General features: G+C 44.4%; 1 protein-coding gene across 2 annotated transcripts in view; it reads left to right on the top strand.

Annotated features, from left to right (window-relative positions):
* Positions 1-12,675: 12,675 nt before the first annotated feature.
* ASB2 (ankyrin repeat and SOCS box containing 2) overlaps positions 12,676-26,079 on the top strand; it is a 30,052-nt gene continuing 16,648 nt past the window's right edge. The window contains exons 1-5 of one of the 2 annotated variants that reach the window (XM_066321817.1): positions 12,676-12,808; positions 18,787-19,051; positions 20,632-20,736; positions 25,080-25,246; positions 25,900-26,055. In XM_066321817.1, coding sequence (XP_066177914.1) covers positions 18,807-19,051; positions 20,632-20,736; positions 25,080-25,246; positions 25,900-26,055 — 673 coding nt within the window. In that variant the 5' untranslated portion in view covers positions 12,676-12,808; positions 18,787-18,806. The remainder of the gene's footprint in view (positions 12,809-18,786; positions 19,052-20,631; positions 20,737-25,079; positions 25,247-25,899; positions 26,056-26,079) is intronic. The other variant, XM_066321818.1, reaches the window with a different exon arrangement.

Here is a 26,079-nt window from a genome sequence, read left to right as displayed (position 1 = left end):
GTCAGATGAGACTGTGTGCAGAGGCAGCCCTGTGTTACAGTCTGATATTGTGGCAGAGTGAGCTTAGCCTTATCTGATTCTCAGTTTTCAAGCTCTGCTATTAGTTTATTTTTCTCTCCCTCTGTCATTTCATTCAATTCTGTTTCTGCTCAGTAGTTTGTGCTGCCTTGTTTCCTTTTCCCACTGTTAGTCTTAAAGAAACTTATGAAAATAAAAGCTTGATTCTGGCACAAGAGAAATTAAATGCTGCATTTAACAGGTGAATGAGGAACCATCTTTTCCTTCCAAGATATTCCTAGTTACAGACTTTCTGTTGTGACATCCTTATGTAATTCTTTGACCAAGTTGTAAGTTCAGTGATGTTAATGCAAATTAAAAAGGAATTGGTTGCATTTGTTGGTGTTATAAGCAGGTTAGAAGAGAAGAGGGCAGGATGCATCTACTTGTCTCTAGTTAATTTGTCCTGAGTACACTCAGTGTAGTGATGGCTTGAAAAGATCTTAAAACAATTTTGAATTGGTAATACAGAAGTTTAATATTCTGATTTTTATATATATGGATTGGTTTCAGAAGCAATTACAGGACTTGGAAAATTTTATGAAGCAAGGTCATGTCGATATTTTTTGTTATTTCAACATATCTTTTAGGTTCAATATTAAGTTAAATGGAAATACCACATGAAATCTGATGTATTTTATTAGATTTTGTTTTTTAAATAAAGATTACACTGCATGTTTGGAAACAGATCAAGAATTTGCTTCTGGAATCAGACCTTGCACAAAAAATACCAGCTTGCAGTGGTAAGATTTTTCTCCTAATACAGATTAGCTTGGTTGGTCAGAACACGGTGCTAAATAATAGCAAGGTTTTGGATTCTATATGGGCCATTCACTTAAGAGTTGGACTTGATGAACTTTGTGGGTCTTTTCCAGCTCAGAATACCCTGTGATTCTTGATTCTATGATCCTGATAATAGCAATGATATGTGATGCGTTGTCATGGTCTACAGCAACACAGCTCTGCCTGGTAGTGCATGATAGCAAAGGTGGAGAAGGGCTGTGTTGAGACAAAGAAAAGAGTCCCTTCTATTGCTCTGGCATCAGCAGTTTCAGTGCCAAAGGGGTTTTGGTCTGAGTGTTTACAGAGATGACTCTACTTTGAGACATTCTGCATGTAAAATGAGTGTTTTTTTAAAAATATATATCCATGTGGGCAGGGCTCCTTATGAGGACAAAGTGGACTAAATACAGACTGAGGGAATATAAAACACACTAGTCCAGCTTCCTGACAAAGCTGGTGCAAAGATTATACTCCAGGATTGCACACAGGGACCAGGCAGCAAATACATGACATCATATTGCACAGTGGAGAAAGGTGATGTTTCCAACAGGAGGATTCAACACAGCAGTTACCAACATGACCACCTTTGTATTGCACTTTGATTTAACATCACTGTTGAATCCAAAGATCTGAAATTTTTATAAATCTGGGAGCCCAGGTCCTGATAGGCAAGATTGACACGTATTTATTAGTACAATTGAATTTATGGTCTTTGGAATGGATCTTCTGGTATGCATGGATGCTAAACAGCTCCTGATGGTTTTCTTCAAACGAAATGTTTGTCCTACCACCTTTGCAGAGATTTATTCGATGGGCATGGCAGCTGGAATATCTGAGAAAGTACCTGGTCTCATAGGGTTTACAAAAAGGAAAATGAGACATGGGCCCAGCTACAGATTTTCTGCTGGGCACAGAATCTGTTTCAGAATTAGTGCTGTAGAAAATGTCTTAGGCGATCTTATGCATTTCATGCCTTTCATAGATACAAAGTTTGGAAGTCTGGAGTCTTTTATTATGGGGGATGAGTGTCTTTGAAGGCAAACTGCAAGACAATGGTCTTGAAATATGCAAATCTAATGGGTATGTCTGGTACATTGCTGATTCTTTTGGAGAGATACTCTATTGGAAAGAATTGCTGCCAACACATGTGGGAAGGACTGTGCATCTTGAATCTTTTGCACCATTTTGAGCAGGTTGATGGACATGGCAGCTCAATGTCAGCAGCGAGGGAGTAGGTTTGTGCAGCAGCTTAGAGCAGATCAGTGCATGTATTTGCCACAGCTTTGTGCTGTGTAAATAGATACCACAGTGCTGGGCACACTGTGGCTGAGGAATGGATTAGATGCACTCAATGGATAAGCAGCAGCTGCACATACTGTTTCCCAGGTCTGCCCTAAGCTTCTCTAGGGCTGAGTCAATCAGTTCTGTACATACATGCCCTATTATTCATGATGTTGTTCTCTTTTTATAGTTTTATTGATTCTATTATGATTTCTATAAATTCTGATTTTGCAATGATGATCACCTCACTGTCTTCTACAATCTCCCTTCCCCATGTTGCAAAACAGATTTAACTTCAGTCAGTGCCTACTGACATCATTCCAGTTTGCTTTTATGTTCTGAGGTGCCACCCATAAACGTACAACACCAGGTATACAGACAGAGTGTACAGACAGAGGTCTTTGTGTGTACAGGAAAGTTACTACTCAGTCATTCTGCTGAGCAGGAAAGGGCTGTAGGGAGCCAAATTCCTGGCCACAGACACAGCCCATGTTCCACCAGCAGCCTTAGCCATGGCCAGGCAGAGGTGGTGGCCAGGTGAGCACAAACCTCAAGGCCTACCTCGGCAAATATTTCTTCTGCATGCCACTATGCAGAGACCTGCCAAGTCATGCTAACACCCTTATCTGGGAAAACATCCCTTCCTTGCTGAGTGCAAGACCTTGGGGGAATTTTCAGCCTGAAGGCTTTTGAATCAACTGCAAAAAATGCAACATAATGAGTTCTAAGGATAGCTTCAAATAGCAAATGCTACAAATAGAATTGGAGGGCTGGGGTTAGTTTTCTTTGATTTTTTCAGAAGGTGTTTGTCTTTCTTGATGCTGTCCTTTTTTCACACAGTTCCTAGCCCTCTCTTTGCATCTGCGGTGCAATTGTCCATATTTAATGCAGCGTGTGCAGAGGTACATTTTATCTTAAATTTTATCTTTTATTTTATCTTTAACACAAATTTTATCTGGGCTTTTTTTTTTTTTTTTTTTAATCTTCCTCCCAATGGAAGTTGTCTCAGCAGTATTTTGTTCAACTTGCACAGCAAAGTGTGTTTTTTTCCTGTATGAAGCAAGCAAAGGTGCAGAGCCCCATGCTTGTATCTGATTTATGCAATTTCAGTTATATGGAACAGTAGCTTTATTTTGATGTAATTTCATTTGGTTTTCTGATAATATGCATAATGTGCTGCTAAGCTTTCTGATGATATTTTTCTGAGGAGGCTTAGCTAGTGCAGAATTCTGATCTGTGCACTCAAGGTGGTAGAGAAACAGATACTCCTGATAATAAACTCTTTTTCCTGCTTACTTCAATTCAGTAACCTAACTACCTGCAGAATGCACCCCTGTTTCTTATATTTCATTGATGCCTGGCTCAGAGATGGTGGTAGATTCTGTGCATCATGTCCTTTCCAGGTGTATTTGTAATTGTGGGTGTCAGGAAATTACCCTGAACCATGAGATCAGCACAGACTTTTAACTCACCTCAAAAGAGCTTGAAAGTTGTTTCTTATCCAACACAGGATATTGATCTGGAGCTCTAAAAGGAAAAGTGCTAATCTTTCATAAGAAATTCATACTGCAAGTCAGTGTGCACCATTTGTGTGTTGTTATTTCACAGATCTGAGTTTTAAAAATCTCTTGATGGAACATCTGCCTCTCCCTGTTGTGCTCCTAGGCCTGAGCACCACTTGCTTTGGAAGCAAGTAAGCACAGTTCCACTAAAATAATCAGGGAGGCACTGATTTATAGTACCTAGGGATCTGCCTTTCCTTTACATAAATTAATGCAAAATTCTGCATTCTCTGCCCTTTTTTGTGAGTTTTCCAGCAAGGACAGATGGAAATTGTCTGAAAGTAGAGTTTTAATTATATGAACAATTTCTTTATAGGAAGAAAGCTGGAGAAAGCCCATATCTTCTGAATTCTTTTCCCTAGTTGATTTTTTTGGGTTTTGTTGTTTTGTTTTGTTTTTTTGGTGGTTTTTGGGGTGGGGTTTTTTTGGGGTTTTTGTTTATTTGTTTGTTTTTGTGGCTTGGTTTGGTTTGGGGTTTTTTTTTGTGGTGGTTTGTTTATTGGTTTTGTGGGGTTTTTTGGTTTGGGGTTGGTTTGGTTTGGTTTTTTTTTTTTCTTTTTTCCACACTAAATGTAATGGATATCTCAGGTAAATGACTTCAGTCTTTACCCAAACACAGCAGATTTGTAGTAAAATATCTGTTCATGTGCACATACACCTACAAAGAGAGAGAGTGTCTCTTGACAGAGGGTCAGAAGAGACAATAATACTTTTTCATTAATAACAAAACATAATTACCCCGGGGAAAGAAAGTTTGGTGATACCTCGTTGATCTATGATTTCTTTACAGATTTAGGGGTGTTATTTCCAGATTATTGAGACCTCCAGGGGTTTTGGCTGATGGCTTTGTCCTCACTCCATCAGCTTCCCTGGTACTGAACCAATACTGAGCATACTACTAAACAAATATTAGTTTCCATGCTTTGTTACACAGATGTGATGCAGAGCAGAAACAAACTGATCCTCAGGCCAGACATGTGGTATGGATTGCAATTACAAAGATCAGTAATAAGGACAACACCCTTCACTAACTCCAGTGGTTTCTGGTAAATCCTCGCTTTTCCTCCTCTCTAAAAAATAAAAATAAAAATACTATTAAACACTCCATTCCTCTTCATATCCTAAGCAGTGAACCAATACCCACATGAGTTTCATATGGTGAAAATTTACACCACCAATCGCCTGTTTTTTGAGATAGGAAGGAGTGTTTTGGCTCTTGCCAGACACAAATGTGTCTCAAGATCTGTTGCTGTATGTGCTGCACGGGCTGCCCCAGTGAATCACCTGGCACATGCATTAAAACCTGCTGCCTGAAAAAGGGAAGTCTTGCTGTATGTATAAAGTTTCAGATTTTTTTTCTTTTGGCTATGTTTAAAAGCTAACCACAGTCCCTGTGCAACCTGAACTCTGTGTTTCCAGCATACCCCAGTGTCATTTCCGTGTGACTCACATCTGGGCTGGTGTTTGCAGCCTGGCTTTCCCCTTGGGCCTGACCCACAGTGCCTGCAGGCACCAGGGACCGAGGTCCCTGCTCCTGGTGTCCCAACCACGTGTCGGTATTCACTGGTACTCAGCAAGGGGTTGTCAGAAGCTTGACAACAATAGCACAGGAATGTGCTGTTTGATGCTCTGGGACTTGTTTCAAAATTTCACAGAGATAAATAATTTAGCAAGATTCTTATTTGGGTTCAGTGTTATCTGAAAACAAGACTATTGAGGACTAAATAATCAAAAAATATTTGGAAAGGTTGCAAAGTGGCAAGTTTTGAACGTTTAATCTAATCATCATGAACTGGCAGGATGTGTCTGAGAACTATCCTGACCAGAGTTTCTTGCAAATGCTCCCAAACTACCACTGTTAGGGTCAGCCTATAGGGTCCACTTAAGCTGACCACTGGTCTGATTGATTTTTAGGTGCCAAGCCACAGAAAATAAGATTATATCAGAGGTTAATCCACGACACATAATAGTGACCACAACCGACATGACAGACATGATGTACAACTGCAGCAGAGAAAGTAAAACAATTTTATGAAAAACAGAATGTGCTAACCAAGAAATGACTCAGTCTTTGCAGCATTTCAGAGAAAATATCTTTGACATCCTGCATGCACCCATTTCACTCGTATATAGTGTGAATAGTTTAAGACACCTTATCTTGTCTCACAATCTCAGGTCAAAAGGAAATCACTCATTAAAAGAAGAGATGATAACTTGTTTTAAGCACTTTTGAAAGGTGTTGTGCTGGCATGCCTGTGCTTTGGTATCCAGACAGCAAGCAAAAAATAGATGGATACATTTCCGTACACATGGTGGTGTTCCTTGCTCTGGTCCCAGAGGACTGTCCCACCTGAGGATGAGAGTTTTGGCTGAGGTGACCAGACAGTACCATTGCAGCCCATGATGTGATGGATCATCCTGTCCCCAGACTGAGCCTGCACAGCTCCTGGGCAACTCTCAAGTAGCAGCCCCCTTCATTTAGGCTGGACCAGCTTTAGCCTCATGACCCAGGGAACTGTCTGTATCCCACCTGAAGCACCTTGAAACAAAACTCGATCCCTTCTCAGCTACCACAGGCACTCCCCCAGTGCTTGCTCAGCAGCCCTGCATGCAGCCCAGGTGCTCTCAGTGCACCCTGACACCCAGCTGATCTGCACAGCTCTTGGCCTCCCCTTTGATGGTCGACAGCATTCAGTGTTTTGTCACACCCTGGTGACCTGCCCTCTGCAGGCTGTAGCTCCAGGGAGGAGCTGGGGCCCTCCAAGGATGTTTCCTCAGCAAGGAGCCACGGGGGCTGCTGGCTCCTGGAACTGGAGAACAGTGATGGCAGTGATGGCAGTGATGGCCATCACCCACACATGGCTGAGGTACCTGCAGCCCCACCAAACAAGGCCTGGTGAAAACACCCAAACCTGTCCTTATCAGCAGGGTGGGTCAAGATAAACGCCGAAAAACAGCAGCAGGGGCACAGCTCAAGTACAGAAAATACATTCTGCTTACTGTTACAGCTCTCAGTGACATCAAAGCAGCTTGGCTGAAGCTCAGCTCTTTACTCCAGCCCTCATCTGTGCTTTTGTGCGGTTCTCATCTTATCTATAAAGGTGTTAAACAGATTTTCCAACTCACTTTGTGGTTCTGACACTTGTAAAACAGGAGTGTTTTTTTCCTGGAGCTATGATCTGCAAACACAGCTCAAGGAAGATAATGATGCTTAGTTTGGAGATCTGGGTCTACCTGACTCAGCCACATCAGTCGGTGTTGCGTAGCCCTGTTGTAGATTGTATGTAGTAAGCTACCTTTTTACTGTGAAAGAATATGTCCTCTTCTAGAGTTAAGGTGGGAGTTTTAACAGCCATTTAACTCTGCTCTTAAGGAATGAGTGATCTCTCATGTCAGTCATGAAAAAACTCTCCACAATTTCACTCTAATTTACTTATTCACATCAACTTTTAAGATTATCTGGACTGTCATACTTATATTACAATGAAACAGTGTTTACTACTTGATAAAAAAAAGCTAAGCAAGAACAGAAAGAGAAAAAGGTTTTTTTCTGTTTTCTTGCTTTTAGTAATATCTCTTTCCAGAATATACTTGTGACTCTTACTATTGCACTGTCTGTTTACCAGCTCAGTAGACAGAGTACAGAAGTCTGCTGAGTTAGGTAAGTGCACAGTTATTTTTAACCTAGTTGAACATTACATGTTCGTGTGGCATGTTGTGCAACAGATATACACTGGTGTCATGACATTCTGTCCAGACACTTGTTCTAAATTTAGCTCTAAATTTAACCTGAGATGTAGAGAAAATAATTAAATGTCAGCCTTGTGAATCAAACCTGTTGCTTTGTGATTTGAACTTAAAGGAGGCATAAACTTTGCATGCTCAGCCAGTGCAGTACAAGGAAGCTTTCTCCAGGGCAGTATAAAGGACAGTTCATTTGCCCAGAGCTTCAGGGATTGTATTTATTACATACAAATTTGACAGCACACAAAACCACCACTGGGTAAATAGAGGGGGTGGTGCAGTGTCCTTTAGCACAGACTATTCTGGAGCCTCTGCTGCTCTTGTCTGCATGCAACCACCCATGTGCCAGGCCTGGCCACCTTATCAAGAGAGTGGGCCAGCACAGCAGGATCAACATGGAGGACAACCTGTCCCCCTGCCTTCAGTCCCTGAGTGCCACAGCAGCAGAGTCACTTCCAGTCAGGTTGGTCAGGAGCAACCTCCAGCATCCATCCCAAGCCAGGCTGGAGCCCATCCTTCTAGAGACCAAGTCCTGCACCTCTCCCCTGGGGCTGTGCACGGGAGGGTCCTGCTCTGCCTTGCTGCTCTGCCTGTGCCTGCCTTAGCTTCACTCCAAGCATACAGGGAGCCGTAACTCCTCAAACTTCATTGTGGTAAAAGTTACAGACATTACCATAAGCTGCTGAATTTAGGCAGGGATTTTTTGGTTTTTGGGGTCTGTTTGTCTGTAGCAAGAGGGAAGCAAAGACTGATTCATACGCAGAAAACTTCTCATGTTGTTGCAGGAAAGGAAGGAGAGCAATAAAGGTCTTATTACATACAGTAGGCACAGCAGTTAGAAACAAATCGGTCTGAAAGGAATCAGAGGGGACCACAGAAAAGCTTCAAAAGAGAGTTTGTTAACAAACTATCCTAAGAGACTAAATGGAGAGGTAAACAGCCATTGCATATATGCAAGGATTCCTTTTAAAACCCTATGAAAATGTTGTTTTTCATAAAAATTTGTTTCATCTTTCTGTCAATTTGGAGACACTTTTTCCCAGGACCTTTGCTATCCATAGCGGCTTGTGTTTCAGGTTGCCATTCCCATCCTTCTGCTTCCCTGCAGGAGCCTCAGAGCCCTGGGATTGCAGCAATATCTCTGAATTTTGTGGATTTTGTAAAGGTCAAGGTAAAGGCAAGTCTTTCATTAGAATTCTTACTAACATACATTATAACATAAGATAAATGATATTTGCACAGCAAAGAGAACTGAATGATAATGTTTGTGGTTTCCATCTTCCTCCAAGGAACATGTATTTGTTTATACAGTCTCTGGGTTGTGTTCACTTCATATTAGATTTTCATGTTCCCTCTGACTGATTCTTCTTTCAGGTTGAGTCAGTGGATGTGACCTTATGGTGACATTTGCAGAGTGGCATTGACTCTGTAGTAGCGGTACACTCTTACAAAGCTCTCTGGCAGGGCTGAGTCACTGGATGCCTTAAAGTGGTCTTAGGACCTGCATACTGGGTGTTCCTCTTTGTGTTTATGTCACATTTCCAGAGGAGTGAGGACTTCATTTTGATCAGGTTTGAAAGGGAAAAATTTTCTGTGAGGAGCTACCATGCAGAGGTGGAAGTCATACACTGAGCTGAAGTCCACCCTGATTCAGGGTGTGTGCCAGCAACCACTGAAGTTGGATAAATTCCTCCTGAAAGAGGAATTATAATCTTGGTAGAGTGATCTCAAAAACAGCTACATCATTCCAGCAAAAAAGAATTTAGGCAACAAAGTTAGTAGGGAATAATGTATATCATATTCATTACCCCTGGGCATGTGTGACATCCTGCACCTTTTCCCATAGAAGTTCCTCTGGCTTCTTGCCTCTCTCAGGGTATTGTGGCCAAAGCAATCATTAGTTCTTGCAAAGGAAATTGAAACCATCTTTTCTTGTGGGAGTTTCTACATTCTCATTATTTGAACATGGGTTGTGTAGCAGGAGGCACAGGAGAGGTGCTTGCGGTTCTGGTGTTTGCATTTAATCTTTGGGACTGTCTGATGGAAGCACAGCACGGCAACACTGAATGCAAAGCTCTTCTCACTGGATATGATGGTAAAGGATCATACTCTAGCTGCGTATTCTAGCTCTATGCTCACAGGGAAATGTGCCACTCCAAACACCTTGCTGTCTGTCTGCAGTAGAAAATTCAGACCACATCTAACAAACAAGATGATGGTTACAGGTAATTGGAGCACAAAGAGATATGCTGTCCTGAGGAAAAGTATTATGAGGGTTTTCTGTCCAGGAACTGTTACTGTCAGAACTAGTCAGTACTTTCTTCCTTTCAGAACAGCCACACATGTGCCAAGTGTCTGGATGCAGTGGAGTTAGTGGCCATTGGTAGACACAGGCTGTGGGAGATAGTTTGTGCTTTTGTCCACTCTCACCTGCACTTCCTCACGTGAAGGCACATCTGTGGCTCCTCTGCACACAGAACGAGCCAGTAACAAGCTCTCTGGTCTCCTGGGATGCACAAACAAACTTTGTTTTCTCCTCCAGCCTCAGCTGCCAGACTCAGCTGTGTAGCTTAGTAGAGCTGAAGGGCTTAGTAGTGATGATGGGCTAATTAATTCAACTAATAGAAGTAGAGACAAAGGAAAGAAATTTTAAATGTACTTTCCTAATCTGGCTGCTTCTGGATATTTTGAGGAAATACGAAGGAAAAAACAATCTTGCTGACTATTTTGCCATTTGTTTTCACATTGTCATCCCTCTTTTTTCCTCCCAGATTCAAATCTCTTCTAATGTACCTTGTTTGTGAGACCCTAGCTGACTCACCCCCATCAGCATGAGTTGGTCATTTTCATCAATTCTATTTAAAGGAAGTGAATAGATCTAATATCTATTCTAATATCTATAGTGTCTCAGTTTGAAATCTGAAAATAGTGTAAATTTATATATTTATCTTTGCCAGCAACACTTGTAATCTATTGAAATGTCTCAGGGTCAAGCTGAAAATGCAGATCTGTAACTCTGCAAGCCTCAGGGGAAATATTAGCCAATCTGATGCAATGCTAATAAATCATGATTGTTGTTATTATGCTTTGGATGTGTTGTAATAAAGCCACAATATTATTTTATTGGGAAAAAAAATCAACCCCCAAATGTATGATTTCATTTCTGTATAGTATTATTTCTGTAATTAAAATTTGAACTTATATGAGGTTGTCCTCTGAGAATTTCACAGATTTCACTAATTAAATAAGGCCTTATTCAGCAGTCTCTATCCATATAAGTAGTCCCATTGGCTTCCCATCTGCAAGGAATTTTGGACTCTTCTCTGAAGTTAATGCATTTGATTACTTCCACTTCACTAATGTAGAAAATGATACACAGAGGAGTTAAATGATTTACTCAAGACAAAAGAGAGAGTTAATGGTATCTGAAAATAGATCTGAAGCAGAGTCCCATGCTTTTATTGGAAAATGGTGCATCAGCATTCATAGCAGCTTCAAATACATCAAGGGCGCACAGAGTTTTGCAAGGAAGCCCAGAAACGTGGGAGGGAAGGGAACTGTGTTTGCTGGGAATGGCATGGGGAGCCACCTGCAACGTCCATAGCCCCCGGGACCTTGAGCCCCAATGTCTTTCCATAATCAAACAGGCCATCCTGGAAAACACAGACACCTTTGCCTTTGTAAGGCATGAACCTGCATCACAGTATCAGAAATTTTTCTTGAGTTCAGTGATCAAGGGTGAGAAATTGCCAAAGAGCAAGCAGAAGGGTTAAATGTGGGAGATAGACTTGGTTTTACGCCAAGGCTAGTAACACTCTTGAAATAGTATCAAGGAAAAAAGCAGTGGGTGCTGTTTAAAAGTCACAGAGGTTTGGCTGGCATCTTGTCAAGGGCATAAGAGTTTCTCACACTCTTGGTGATGACATCCAGGGCTCCTTTGTCACAGTAACTGCTAAATGACTTCAACTTTGGACAAAACAAGTCTCAGCACTAGTTATGACGGGAAGATAGTTTTTCAGACAGTAGGGAAGGAAGATGTGCCATGCACTCACCATGATGTCATGCTGGAGCAAGATGGATTCAGGAGCAAGCATGGAGAGGGAATGATGCTGGTCCTGAAAGATCTAAAAACAAAGCAGATGAGTTGAAAGGAATCATATATTAGTGGATGATATGGTCTTGTTATATCAAGCAAGGTACAGCTTTTTCTTGCCTTTTTTCCCCCTCCTCCAAGACTGCTCCCGGTAAGCCTTGAATGAGGGTGTTCATGCATTGACAGGGTGCCTGCAGTGAACCTGAGCCTCCACAGGGTACTCAGAAAGGATTCCAGACCCACTCCCATCTAGGCTTTATTCTTGGTATATGCAATGTTTTGTTAGGGGAATGAGTGAAAGAGGAGCTGAAGGAAAACACATAGGCCTAAGTATTATGGTTTCCCTTCATTTATTGTATTAGCTGGACAAACACAAGGAAACCTTCCCAAAGTGAGCATTGTTATTCCTGTGATCCAGGTGATCCATGTGTCAGTTCTCCTATATATGCCTCACTCTTCTAACTCATCCCTGGATCAGTGCTATCTTCTCCTTGGCCAGCTTGCCCTCTTCCAGATGTAGGGAAAATGGATACCCTTTCACATTCATGGCCTGGAGGAGTCTGAGGGAGAGTCTATTGTTCACACTTAGGTGGTATGAGAGCAGTCCTTTTCCACTAGTAAGCTCTTATAAATACTTGGAATGGGTTCACAAGTGCTGTTGTCATCTTTTGGAATCCTGAAGTCTCCAACTTGCAGCCTTAAAAATGTATGAACAGCTCCAAGACATCAGTAAATACCCATGTAATGTTTGGTTGTTTCGTTTAATAAGCATCAGCTAAAACAAAAATAAATAGAGGTCACTTCTCCCCAAGCAAATTAAACTCTCCAGGACAGCATATTCAAGATTATATGGCAGGTTTTTTTTCTTCTTTAGGTTCCAGAAACATATCCATATATGGTCTACTTGTCAGGGACAATAAATAATGATGTAATAGAAAGGTCAGATTTTGTGTCATTTAGCTACAGGATGTGGATGAAGTGAAGTTCTTCAGATAATGCAACAAAGAAGAACTTTAGGATTGGTACAAGTTTCTGCTGTGCATCTTCAAACAGGAAATCTGAGATTGGGAACAACTTATATTTTGGCTTGTATTCGCTGATCATGGGGTGATCCAGAAATAAACTCCAGGCTTCAAAGCGAGCGTGTTTCAAAGCTGTCCGGCAGTTGATCGAAACATCCAGGCAAAGCAGGGAGACAAATACCAGCGAGGATTTTCTGAATTAAGACTTAACCAAGGAGATAACCCACTGCAACACTATTACTACCCTTTTATTTCAGAACAAAAAGGTAATGCAAATATGCATGTTTTGAACTTATTTAGTACTTTCAATCTCTCAGTTCATTATGTCTATGCAAATATTTATTCCTACAGCAGTTTGTAACCTAACACCCGAACAGTCTTGGGAGCTTTGTGATTTGCTTTGGTTTGTTTTGGGCTTTGTTTTGGTTGTTTGGTTGGTTGGGTTTTTTTAAAATATGCCATAATACAATGTCTGGTGTTAAACAGAACAGTAGCTCTGTCATTCCTTATCTTTCTTTTACTCAAAGGTGGTGCCTGTATCTTTGTCCCTAGAATATCTTGCTCAGAAATCAATGCTGTAGCTACAACATACTAAGGTGGAATGTAGCATGCAAGGCACAGAGTGAAGGAGAAAAATTACATCAGCAAATAATTTCTTTAATTTCTACATTTCTAGTTGGTTTGACATGAAGCTAATATTGCACTGATTTCTGTGTGAATTAATATGTTCTGAAAAAAAATAAAAGCTTGCAGGTGTATGATCTTCAGTTAAGAATTTGTGCAGAATCATGATTCGGTGGCATCAGGGCATATGCCATTCTGATAGGTGACCTGTTTTGACAGCTGGGGCTGAACAAGGGGATTTGTTTGCTCAGAGGATTCCTTCGGGAAGCCTGGCTTTGCTCCTTCAGCACTGGGCTAGAACTTGAGTGGTCTGCATAAGCTGTCACTATAAAGAATCCTTGCTTGTTGCTGCAGCAGGACAGCATGAGGTGTCATCCTTCTGATGTCTCAGCTCTGGTAGATCTGACGGGCACTGAAATCTTTCTGTTTCTAAAAAAAACCCATTTGCTTCCTTGTAACAGTTATCCAACCCTTGGAAAACTGCAAAGATTTATCAGGAAACTGACCTAAAATACAGCAAAAATGTAAGTTCTTTAAGTGCTGAAAGTTGGTCTGGTTTCCATCGCCCAGGGAGGCTCTGTCCTGAAAGGTGCCACAGTAAGAGCTGAAGTAGAGGCTCAGTTTGCTGTGAAGACATCCAGCCCTGTTTGCCTTCCCCCGTGTGCTCCTGCTGCTTTCAGAAGTAAAGACAAACACGTGAAAAGGCAAACACGGATTTGCAGAAGCAGGAGCTCAACCACGCCTTGCAAAAGGCAAACTGATGAAGCTGCTCATCTTCCCTCTCTCTTTTGCAGCCTCCAAAGACTTGGTTGTGTTTTCACAAATGTGGTTTATTGCACCCTGAGCCATAAATAACAAGGTTCTGTATTCAGTTACCAGCTGACTGGAATAAACTCAGCGCAAAGGCAGCCAAAGTCTGGCTCTGTTCCCCTAATGACCTTGTCACTCATCTGCCATCCTTCTCTGACAGAAATAAGTAATTCTGCTAATTCTGCTGCCTGGGTTCCATTGAGGGGAGACAGGCAGCCTCGCTAAGCTTTTCTTTAAAGAAGTGCTATCAACAGGGACCAGTTGTTTCAAATGCTAATGGTATTGAATTGCACGGTTCTGCATGTTCAAAGCCAGCCGTAATCCTTGTTTATTTATGTTGCATCAGGGATCAGAGGCCCATTCTCCTAAGCAGTATGTTGACAGAGCTTGTAGTCCGAATATAATAGCAACCCAATTGTGTTTGTCTCTGGCTTTTGCCATCATGTAGGTGATAACTAGTAGTCCCTCTTGTGGGTAGTACCTTGGGTTTCAGAGATCTACCAGGTACAGCTGCTCACAGTTTAGAATGTTGCAGCATGGTCCTTGCACAAGTATTTTATTTCCAACTTTACCTTCTGGTCACTGGATGCATCCAAGTTGTTTCTGTATGGCCTGATTACATACCTGAATTAACAAACTCTCACTGAAATCAGGATGGCAAAATTAAAATCAGGATCAGACTCTGTGTGGAAATGGTGGTAAGTTTAGATTCCAGATCTTGTCAGACTGACCTACTAAATGGCAGCACTGACAGCAGAATCCCAAGACATGCCTCTGTCAAGAGAGATCACTAGTGAAGCCACCAGAGCAAAGCACTCTCTAAGAAATAATATTGGCCCTATACCCACAGCTTTAAAAATCAGGTTCTGCTGTCCCAGTAGATGCTGTGTGCTACCTGTGTGTGAGGATGGGCTCTTGGGCTGCCAGAGAAATGCAGAGAACAGTTAAAACATTCCCTCAAAACCTTAAGTCAGGATGAAGAATAAATGCAGTATTTAACTTCTAAATCTAATTCCAATAATTTAAACCTACAGTAAGCTGGCTTAGAGCAAGGGAGTAGATTCAAGCTGCATTTAGAAAGACCACCTTGGCCAGATCTTATTATCCAGACTTGTTCAAATATTTCTAGCAACAAAGATTGATTTTTTTCACACCTACATTACAGAAGGTGGAAAATATTTAGCTTATAGCACATTAGTCTAGTGAGCTTTTATAAGCCTGTGTTTGGCAGTTCACTGATGGCCTCAGATGGGGTAAACTTAGCCCTGCTGTGTCAGCTGAGCCAGGGCACTGCCAGGTGATGCCACTGAGTTTGGCCTCGGGGGAAGAAGGGTAAACTGAATCAGGCTGTGCTGCATTAGCCTCCAGCCAAGGGCATGTGCTCAGCCTGCTATTGCAGCTCAGCTGTCTCACTGCGGCTCCTTACAGACACATCTCAGACCAGTGCCCCTGTCCGGTGCTCCTGCAGCTTCAAACAAAAGCATCCTCAGGTGGAAAGGGAGGGTGGTGGCTCTGCTGTGCCCCACTCTGCAGGGAGCTGCCGGGAAGAAGGCATGTGCCCTGCCTCCTGCCGAATCAGTCACAGCACACACGCAAACTTCACACACACTTGTCTGAGCAAGTGGAGACAGCAGGGGGACGCAGGGACAGCTTCAAGCCCAACTAGAACACTCTCTGCAGGGGCTCAGGGCAGCCAAGGCTGGTCCCTGGCTCTCAGTAAGGACCCAAAAGCTCCTGCAGCCCAGGATGTGACCCCCACACCTCCATCACGTTCGTGCAGTGCAATGAGCAGAACCGAAAGCTTTCTCTATTTTGAGCCCTATGAAGTTTCTCCCTGCAGGATGAGTCAGTGATGGGAGCTGTAGCCAACACTGTTGTTTCTGCACTCTATGGAACTCCTGTCAAAATATTTAGATTAGCAAGGCTCACCAACATGCAGGAGAGGTTCTCCCTTTTCTCCGTGAGTGGGTTGGACCCAGTTAACCCCTACAAAAGGTAAGAGGATGAAATAGGAGTGATCTCCACAAATTTGAAATCTTCCCTTTTGCTCCCTTTGCCTTAAGAATGTGTGAAACAAAAAGGAGGGAGGGGAAGAAGGTCCAGAAGCGGCCTTTATACCTAGATCCATTTGCAATATGGTGAAGCAGCTATATCAGTTATCCCCTCTGAGCCAGGGTGTGGAGTTGTGTTAGCAGAGGTCTTCTGTATAGTCCTTAAAGCCCAGGCTCCCACAGAAGGCATTGAAACACCCAGCTCAGAAGCACAGCAGCGATGGATTCACTGCCATAAGGACGCTGGCAATGGGACTGGGGAGGATACAGAGGAGGGATCTGTGTCCCAGCCTGCACTGGTGCAGGTTGCCCTCAGAGAGGAGCAGTTTCATCTCCACTCTTGCCTTCTCCAAGGATTCATTGTGCATCACCTCCATTAGGAGCTTAAGATCCTGCCCTCCCTGCTGACAGCTTTGTTTGGGTGTCTGAGTCACCACTGGGGCCAAGTCCCTACATTCAGGCATTGCAGTGCTGGATGCTGCAGACGACTGCTGGATGTTCCTTCCAGCTCCAGCCGGCGGGTTCCGCACGCCTGCAGCTCACCAGTCACTACCTGAGTTCCCAGGCTGAGGACTGTGTAAGTACTGCCCAGCGTGCCAGGGGCTGAGCCAGCCCAACAGCAGCAGGAGCTGCTGGACACACAAAGCTGTGTCATGGTTCCTGGCCAGCTGCTGCCTGGAGAGCAGCCAAAGGCAGGTACCGGAGCAGTGGGGGCACAGGGAGGATATCAGCTACTGTGCTTGGATCTGGGACAAGAGCTGGGCTTGGATCTTTGGGACAGCAAAGGTCAGCAGAGCTGAGGCACTGACTGCAGAAGGGAAGCAACAGCAGCCATGAGAGATGTGGATGAAAATACAAGAAAGAAAAAAAAAAAGAAAAAAAGAAAAAAAAAAAAAGAGAGAGAGAGAAACCACCAAAATTGGGTTGCATTATTTACAGCAATTGAAGGTTTTATTTTGGCATTTTTCATGACTGTAAAATATATCTTTTGTTGTTAAAAGTCATAATGTCAATCTGAAATCTGCTGGGCTTCCCTTTACCCTGAAGTCTTCCCACATCTTCTGGAGTGGGCTTAGAGCCTGAGATGGCTGTTTATGTGGGAGATATCACCATGTCTGAAGTGAAAAGCCTAAATCCAACATTTTAAATTACTTGATTACCTGATTAATTGATTCAAGCTCTTGCAATTTCTTCAAACTGTATTTGGGGAGCTGCCATTTCTTCCAGGTCAGTACTGTCTCTTGGGTGTGCACACAGCAGCAAGGGCTGCTGCAGCAGGGCACTTCCCTGGTGTGAGACTTGTGGACTGCTAGATCCCTCTGCCATTGGTGCTGGTGTGAGTGCCCGGGACACCAGGCTGAGCTGGGCACTTGGTGGAGAGAGCAGCTGTATGAGGAAAAGGAGCTGACAGCACCCCTGAGGCTCCTGCTGAGGCAGCTCCTGAGCACTGGGAAGCTGGGTGGGTGGTTCTGCTGCCCCCATGCTGATGGCTCTGCTGGCTGGCTCAGATCAGCAGGAGCTGATCCTGGCCAGAGCAGGGCTGTGTGGAGCTGGAGACCAACCCTGCTGTGGCACTGACGGGACAGGGGCTGGCGGCCACAGGGTGGGGGCAGGCAGCTTTCTCAGTAACTCCACTGCTACACTCAGGCAGCCTCTCACCTCTCTGCACCTGGGGACATGTCCCCACAGTCCTGTCCTGCTGGGTCCCTGTCCACCCCTGTCACCTCAATGTCCTCCTGAGCAGCCTGTTCCCATCGCTCCCCACCCCAGTGCTCCCCACCCTAGTGCTCCCTCCCCACTGTTTTACAAAGTTCTTGCTCAGCACTTATAAAATCAAACCTATTCCACAGTGGCTATTATCTTCTCAAAAGAGGCAAGCTTTTTGACCTCCTCCCATGAAATCAATCCTTAGGTCTTAAACACTGATGGCCAGAGTTCTCTCTGGCATCTGAATGAGATCCTGCTAGAGCATTGTACTATTCACGGCATCAGTACTTCCCTATCACTACTGAAAATTCTGCTGTATTTTGAATTGTCTTTGCCTTTTAGAGTCCTGCAGTGGTGGTTCACAGTCATTCTGTGATTGCTGAGTGTGCCAAATGTTTCTCCCTTCTCTCATTTCCATCTCACTCATGACCTTGAACTTCGTTCTGTGAAAAGGCAAAAAATCAGAAGTGAAACAGACCACTGTGGTGTTGCTCTCCTCACTGAGTGAAACAGTCACTTCAAAGCATAGCTTTGCATGTTGCTTGAGAGATCTCCAGATAAGGTGGAAAAAATTACAAAGCCTCTTTGCATTTCATGGTGGAGAACCTGTCCTCACAGAAAACCAGCAAAGAGACAAACCTCTTCCCTTAATTTCCTGCAATTACAGCAAGAAATAAAATTAACAAAAAGAAATATCACTTGGTCTTCTCCTAAATAAAATTCAAAAATCTGTCGCTTTAATCTTAAGGGGATTTCCTTTACCTATTTTTCTCTTGAGATGGGGTAACCAGAATAAGCAGATAAAAACTTGCTTTGCTTGCAACAACTCCCTCTTTTCTAAACACCAGATAAACCAGTTATTTCTTTGTAATTGAAAAGAGTTAGTTCATTAAGTTTATATGCGGATTTTAGCTGATAATGTTCTTTCCCTGGTGAAGGATTTCTGAAGAGTTTTTTGGTCAGCCTAATTAAGAGGCAGACCCGAACGACAGTACAAGATAGTTGATTTTTTTCATTTTCCAGATTTTGATGCTCACAATTTCCTTTTGCAGGGAAGCAAAGAATTATAAAAATGGCTACGACAGCAGCAAATACTCAAAGACAAACGATAGGCTGCGAGGAGTACAGTCTGTACAGTAGCCTGAGTGAAGATGAGCTTATAAAGATGGCCATCCAGCAGAGCTTGGAAGAGGACACAGCAGGTCAGCCAGCAGCCCAGAGCCCCCAGAAGTCGCTGATGGCCCGTGCTAGTGAGGTGGGCACCCCAAGCCGTGCCAGCCCACACAACCCTCCCTACCGCATCTACCCCTGGCAAAGGTAAGGCACTGCCAGCCCCCGCTGTTCCCCCCAGAGAGCCCTGCCCAGGAGGGAAAGCAGCTCCCTGTCAGTGCACGTGCTCTCTAATTAGCTCTGCCAGGCAGCTCCTCTGCGAGTCTGTCATTAGTGTCAGAGCTGGAGTCTGCTATAAACCCAATGAGGTCACCAATTTACGTGCTCGCAGGGAGGGGAGGATTTGCTTGGTGTTGTCTGTTTTAAGCAACAAATAAAACAAAAAAAAGGGGGGGCACAGCCACAAGCTTTCCTGAACAACAGAAGCCCTCCCAAGGCCAGCTGCTCTTTTCCCTCTCTGTATGTCAAGCTTAGGTTTGAGAGGGAGCAAAGCATTTGTTATGGGAAAACATAAGAGAGACACAAAAAACATGTACATAAAACAATGAGACCTGACTACTTGTTAAATATTTCAGTTCTTAAAGGATGAAGTTATTTCAGATCAGTCTGACTTCAAGCATGCCACTCTTAAGCAAGAGCAACTCCAGACACCAAATCGTGGCAGCACCCACCTCTCCTGCAATTCTGAGCTGTGGTCACAGAGACCTGCTGACAGTTTCAGACCCAGATATTGTTCCCCTTTCATTTCATAAAACTTAGATTTCTCAAGGGAGATGGGAATAGATTTCCAAGTCACCTCCAAAGCAAGGAAAAAATACCCTTTTAATGTTTTAAGTTACTTTAGATTTCCTTTTTTTAATCAACTGAGAGTGACTGAAGCTCTGTTCCTCCTCCTTTTTCATAACTCCACCACCCTCCGATACCTTGCTCATTACCCCTGTGGTTGTTTGGTTTCCAAGGCTGGGAAACTGGGGACAATTAGATGAGCAGCAAGATGTGCATAGCTGTGGAATCAGGATGCTGTGCAGCCACCTGCTCTCACCAAAGGCTGTGCTTTCTCAGTGTGATTACTGTGCACCTATACAGTCAGCTCTCCTGCAGAGACGTGATGCAGGGGAGAATAAGGGCTTCCCTGGCCACTTGCTCCTGTCCTTGTTGAAGGTCCTTCAAACACCTGCTATTCTGGGAAAAAGCAGCATTAGCAGTTCTGTGCATTAACCTCTCCTGCCTCAGCCCAGCAGGGTTCAACCTCTCACCAGAGGGAAAACCTTTAGAGCTCATAGCACCAAATCTGTAGCATTGCTGATCCTCCTGCCACCTGGGAGAGCAGAGATGGAAATGGAGCTGACATCCAGTGGCTCTGGGTCCTCCTCTGCCCCCACTTCTGATGTGTTTGCATGGCCCCGTGGAGGTGATGAACGTCACCTCACCTCGCTTTGTGCCTGTTTCCTGTGTGGTGGTGGTGGTAGGGTTAACCACACTGTTGTCTTATATGGTCATTTGAATCCCCTGACGCTTCCTCAGAGGGCCAAAAATAAACTCGAGCCGAGTGAGCAGCTGAATCCAGAGCAGAGCAAGCCGTGGCCATCTGCTTTTATTCAAAGCCCTGACCGGCAGGCTCGCTCGCTCGTCTCTGTGGATGTGTGTCTCTGTTCCTGCCTCAGCATGACCTGTTTCTCCTATTCGGAGTATTTCTCCTTATTCCATTCATGTCATCGCCACTCCAGACTGGCAGCCCAGCAGACAGGCCGTGCTCAGCCATCCAGCTCGGGGGCAGCCTGGGGGCTCAGGCGAAGGTACGACAGCAGCCTGTTCAGCACATCCCAGGCCGTGTAAGTGTCTCCCTCTCCCTCTCCCGCTTTCCCCTGCAGTCAAAACAAGCCTTGCTGCCCCCTTGCTCCCTGAGACATGTCTTCTGGGTGGTGACGGTGCCTGGTGGGGGGAAATGTGGTGTTCATCTGGAGGAGGTCTCACTGACATCTGCACCTCACCCTGGCTGCACTCCTGTTCTTCCTTCCAACCTCCCTGCTGCCCCAGGCCATGCTCGTGCTCTTTCAAGTGACCCACCTCAAATTCTCTTCTCCCTCTTCATCTCTCTCCATCCTCACAGTGCTCATGTCCTGGGGACTCTGGGTCAGTCAGAAGGTCTGAGGTGACAAGGAAAACAGGGCAGGGATGACTGCACTGTGGTTTATTTATACAGGCTGCCTCACTTATCAACAGGATAGATGAGGCAGGCAGGTGCTGACAGTAATTGCATTGGTATTGAGTTCAGGGTGCAGCATTGGGGAAAAGTAGGAGGAAAATGTATCACTGTATATAAACAAGGAGAGAAAGTCCAGTCCTTCCAATAAGTATTTCATAAATGCTCCCAAGATGCCATGCCTGTTCCCAGCCATACCTGTGCTGTCCAGTCACACTGAGGAGGGCTTACTTGTCCAAGGAGGAAACTCTTGACTGACTGATCCTCCTGGCCATGTTTTGCTGTTGGCAGAGGCTGCAAATAAGCTTAGTTGAACACAGTCATGGATGAGAAAAGCAGACAGTGGCCCAAGCTCTGCCAGTGCCTGTGTGTAGTGGAAATGTGTGGACCACGATGGGTTTATTACAACTCTCTGTAGTGCAGAATACATACATGCACCTGCCCTTAGCTACCAAATGACAAGAGTAAAGCGTTACAGCCAGCACTTCCCTGTGTCCTGCAGAAAAGAAACTCCCCACCTTTTCTATCTACCCAGTTTAAATTTTGTTTAATGCCCCTCCCTGGATGCACAGGTGGAAGGTGACTACCATTCCACCATTCTTCTTCCTTTCACCTTTCACACATCTCCTCCATCTCCCCCATCTCCTCCTGCATTCTGGCTGATCCAGACTCTGTTCCTGGCCCTCCCCTGGCATGGCACTCCCTGACATTGTGAAAACCTCCTGCCTTATCCCTGTCACCTGCCAGCTTCCCTTGGCCACACACTGAAATCACATCCTCTCACTAGGTGCTCTGCACTCCTTGCATGCCTCTGATGCAGTAGGGGACTTGAGGGCAGACTGTTCTTCTCCACCAGGTAGCTGCATAGAGTTCAATATACATGAAGGATGATAAACCAGCCCTCCTCTGCTGCCAGGGAGAGCAAAAATATATCTGGGAAGTCCTAGGAGAGCATGATGGCATGACTGGCATTTTCATAGCCCTAGTCTCAGAGCCAGGCAGGGATGATATTTGGCTTCACCTGGGGAAGTGGTGTTCCATCATCCTGCCTGCATCTCTCCAGGCTGTCAGGAAAAGAAGGAGCTTCTTGAACCTTTCCATGCTCCACTGAACCTCTTCTTGAGCACTCAGGACCGCACCATACATCTCATCTGCAAGGGGTATTTATTATCTTGCCTACTGGTCTTTGAAATGCAGTGATTCTATTGAGCTGCTTATAAAGTTAAGATTTCATCATATTTTCAGACTTCCTCCATAGTTTTAATACTTGTATTTTCTATATCTGATGAAATCCAGGCAGCAGAATGTGGTAGGTTTTTGAAACAGCCAACTATAAGTCAAGCAGAAAACAATGATTTCACATGGAGATTCATTAAACCTTCTGTTCTGATCTGGAATTTTCTTGGCTAAAGTGTGCGCAGCCTGGTCCAGCAAACCCCCTCATCTTACTCAGGAATCATTTAAGGTCAAGGAACCCGACAGAAGTTTGCTTCATTCAACATCTGAGGGCTTAAGCAGAATAGTAACTGATTCTTCACACATTTTTAAGCCCAGCACAGATCCAAGGTACCCTCCTGCTTCCCCGAGGTCTCAGATAATGTGATTTACCTTGCATTTGCTGTGAGCCAGCCCATGTGCAGACTCCTGCCATGGCCCACCTGGCATGCAGTAATTCATTAGGCACCAGTAATTATATCATGTGCCCAAATGCTGAGGTCACAGCCCTACATGTGTAACATGAGCCTTTGCAGAGAACAACAGATGGTTTCAGCAGCCTTGTGCCAGAGGTGTTGAAAGATGAAGATCCCCCACCTCCGCCTCCTCTCCCAGCCAAAAATGCCAATAGTTGCTGTCAGCAGACTTCAACAAAATGCTCAATTTGAAACACCTGTACAAAAATCTATTACAGGTACACAATTAGGAATCTTAGGTTTAGTCTCCAGGGTGCTGTAAGCGGTTTGGAGATACAGCAGTGTCCCTGGGACATCTGGCCAGCAGTTACCAGAAGGTCAGTCAATTCCTCCTGGGAGGGCTGTGGCCAGGACAGCAGCTGCCTGTTCTAGTTGTTATCTTCTCAGGAAAAATGCCTGCTCTTGTGTCTCATATCTCTCCTCATTCCAGTGTTGCTATTTTTGTGACCCTACTGTCTTGAAATCACTGCTTCCAGCTATAGAGAAGGAGCAAGTAGCACCAAGTACTATTTTACCTGGGAAATGGTGTCTTTTCCCATTCTCTGCCACAAGGGTTGAGATCACCTGTTCCATTTCTGGCCCTGAATTTATCCTCAGGAAACCAGCTTGGTGACTTCTTTCAACGCTAATATCAGTGTTTATGGCATAGATTGTGTGCCTTTGGGCAGACTTAATTTAGTGAAGCCTGTGTGAGTTTCAGACTGTTGGTCTGTCCAGCCCCTACAAGGCAATGGAGTTCAGTGCTGCTCCTGAAACTCCCACGAAGTGCAGAGGTTGCTCCGGTATATTGCTTTGTGAGGACTCCTGTGCTGACCTGCCCATATTTTTCTGTCTCTGATCTCATTCTGTTGCGGTATTTTAGACTTCCTTCTTGTCATAACTGGAGTTTCTGGTTGTTCCCATCATCACTAGCCTGCATGACCTCCACCACATGCTGCATTCCTGCCCTGGCAATGCTAATAATCTGAGACACACACCTCTCTCCCATGTCTCTCTATCTTCAGGCCCACTAGATTTTCTCTGCAGAGCTAGTTCAGCTCCAGTGCTTTCTGCAACTTCTTGTTTTCTGTCCCTGAAACTACAGCCCACGTTCATTTTTTGCAAGTCCCCATTAGAACTGGTAAAGTGCTTCCTCCTTCATGGTGTTGGCTGTGCTGAATCTTAGTAATTTAGTGCATCACAGTAACAAAGCTGTGGCTGCCTTGTCCCAGCACAGCTCAGCTGGAGTCCAAGCAGATGCCAGCATTGGAAGGCACCAGCATGTGCAGAGCTGCTGCCCACCACGGGCAAGGGCCCTGCCTGCCTTGGCTGCAGGGTACAAGCTCCCCAGCTCCCGACCTCTGCCATGCTACTGGCAGCCTCAGATGGGGTGGAAGGAGGGTGACAGGTCCTGCTCAGGTGCTGCTGACCTGGGGAAAAAAGTGGCTGTCAGGCAGTGAGTGTTGGGGCTCCCACTGTGTGGGGAGGCTCACAGGAGCTGTCACTGCTGCTCTGCAGTAGGATTGGTGTGCCCAGGTCAGCCCTGCTCTGCAAACACTCAGAGAGCTCAGAGAAATGGGTTGCTGCCCAGAGTGTGTGGAATGCATGCTTGGCAGAGGGATTTGGGTAGGTGGATTTTTTTCAGTCCTCCCTGGATGAAGAAAGGAGAGCCAAGACTAACACCCCAGTGTTTACATGCTCTAACTAGAGCTCTCCCTTCTTCATAAGTGGACTGGCTAAATTCTTAGAACAGGATTGTGTGGGGAAATAAGTATCTTAAAAATCCAAGAGTAAGATTTATTGGTAATTGCTGTTACATCCACCTGCAAATCAAATCTAAAAATTTCTGTAAGGATGAACAAGGATAATTCTCTTCAAAGTTGATCTTATTTAAAAGATTTCATATGGAAGCACCATGCCAGATGAGACAGCAAGGTGATGCAATTATCACAGTCATGGACACTCCACAGTGTATAGAGCAATGTCAGAGCCAATCTTCCACAACTCCCAACATCTAAAATATAAGTGTTTGTGTCAGACATTAGGTACACCTACCTAGTTTCCTTACATTCTGAGGAGAGCGATCAGTGTCTCCAGACAGTGATTCCTCTGATCTGATAACTGTGACAAAATTAGAGACTACAAATTTTACCTTTACAGGCCCTATGGTGGTCTCACTGTACAAATACATGCTATATAGGCTGCAGGGGTTCACTATGTTTGGCAAAAAACAGTGACGTTGCTGCAGAAAGCTTCTCAGTGATGAATGGAGCAATAACCAAGTCTTAATCTTGTTTTAAAGGGAAACTGACCCTGTAGTGGCAGCAATCAGGGATGGAGATGAAAAAGCAGTGTGCAACATGATGAAATCAGGAAAAAACCTTTCTATACCTAATAAGGATGGCTGGATACCCCTCCATGAAGCTGCATACTATGGCCAAGTGGGCTGCCTGAGCCTGCTGCAAAAAGGTCAGTGAAGTTAAAACTAACTCATTACAAAAGGGAAAAGAAGAGCATGAATAAACTAAAAGGCAAAATTAGCAGTATTTCAATCCTAGCCTGGGGCTGTGTATGAAGTTTCTTTCCAACCTCCCTGCCTGTATATTAATTTCACCTTCTCTTGGAAAGTAGGTTTCCAGACTGAAGCCTCTAAAAGCTAGGATATTTGGGAGAAAGTGATATGGGATAAATTCTGCCAAGCCCTGGATTTCTCATGCTCAGGCCTTGAAGCTGAGCTCTCTCCTGTTATGAGCTGTTTGCCTGCTGCATGCTGACAGGAATAATTCCACTTTCCCCAGGGGGTACATCCAACCCAGCACCTCTTTGCTGGTGCTTGAAGTTAATTACTGTAGTTTGTTTTTGAACTGCAGCTGAAGAGCAGTTGCTCAACAACTTTCTGCATCACTAGTGGCCAAAGCCGAACATTTCAATCTAAACTGAAGATAGATTTCAATACTCCACTTGAGTTATAGTAACACTGTAGTATACTCCTAACTTACATTGCTTATGGAAATGAATAAACAGCAAAACCTTAAACCCTGAAGCATTTAGGAGGGTGGTGGTGCTGCCGATAGTTGTGCACTACATGCCACAATGACTCTGGGCTCGCCATTCCTTCACAGCGTACCCAGGCACCATCGACCAGCGCACCCTCAATGAGGAGACAGCTCTGTACCTGGCCACCAGCCGGGGCAACCTGGACTGCCTGCTCACCCTGCTGCAGGCTGGGGCTGAGCCCGACATCTCCAACAAGGCCAGAGAAACGCCGCTCTACAAAGGTGAGGAGCTGCTCTCACAGGGAT

Source organism: Sylvia atricapilla, chromosome 6 (assembly GCF_009819655.1).
Source record: "Sylvia atricapilla isolate bSylAtr1 chromosome 6, bSylAtr1.pri, whole genome shotgun sequence".
Lineage (NCBI taxonomy): Eukaryota > Metazoa > Chordata > Aves > Passeriformes > Sylviidae > Sylvia > Sylvia atricapilla.
The sequence above is the reverse complement of the archived record's forward strand: the minus strand, read 5'-3'. Positions and strand labels throughout refer to the sequence as shown.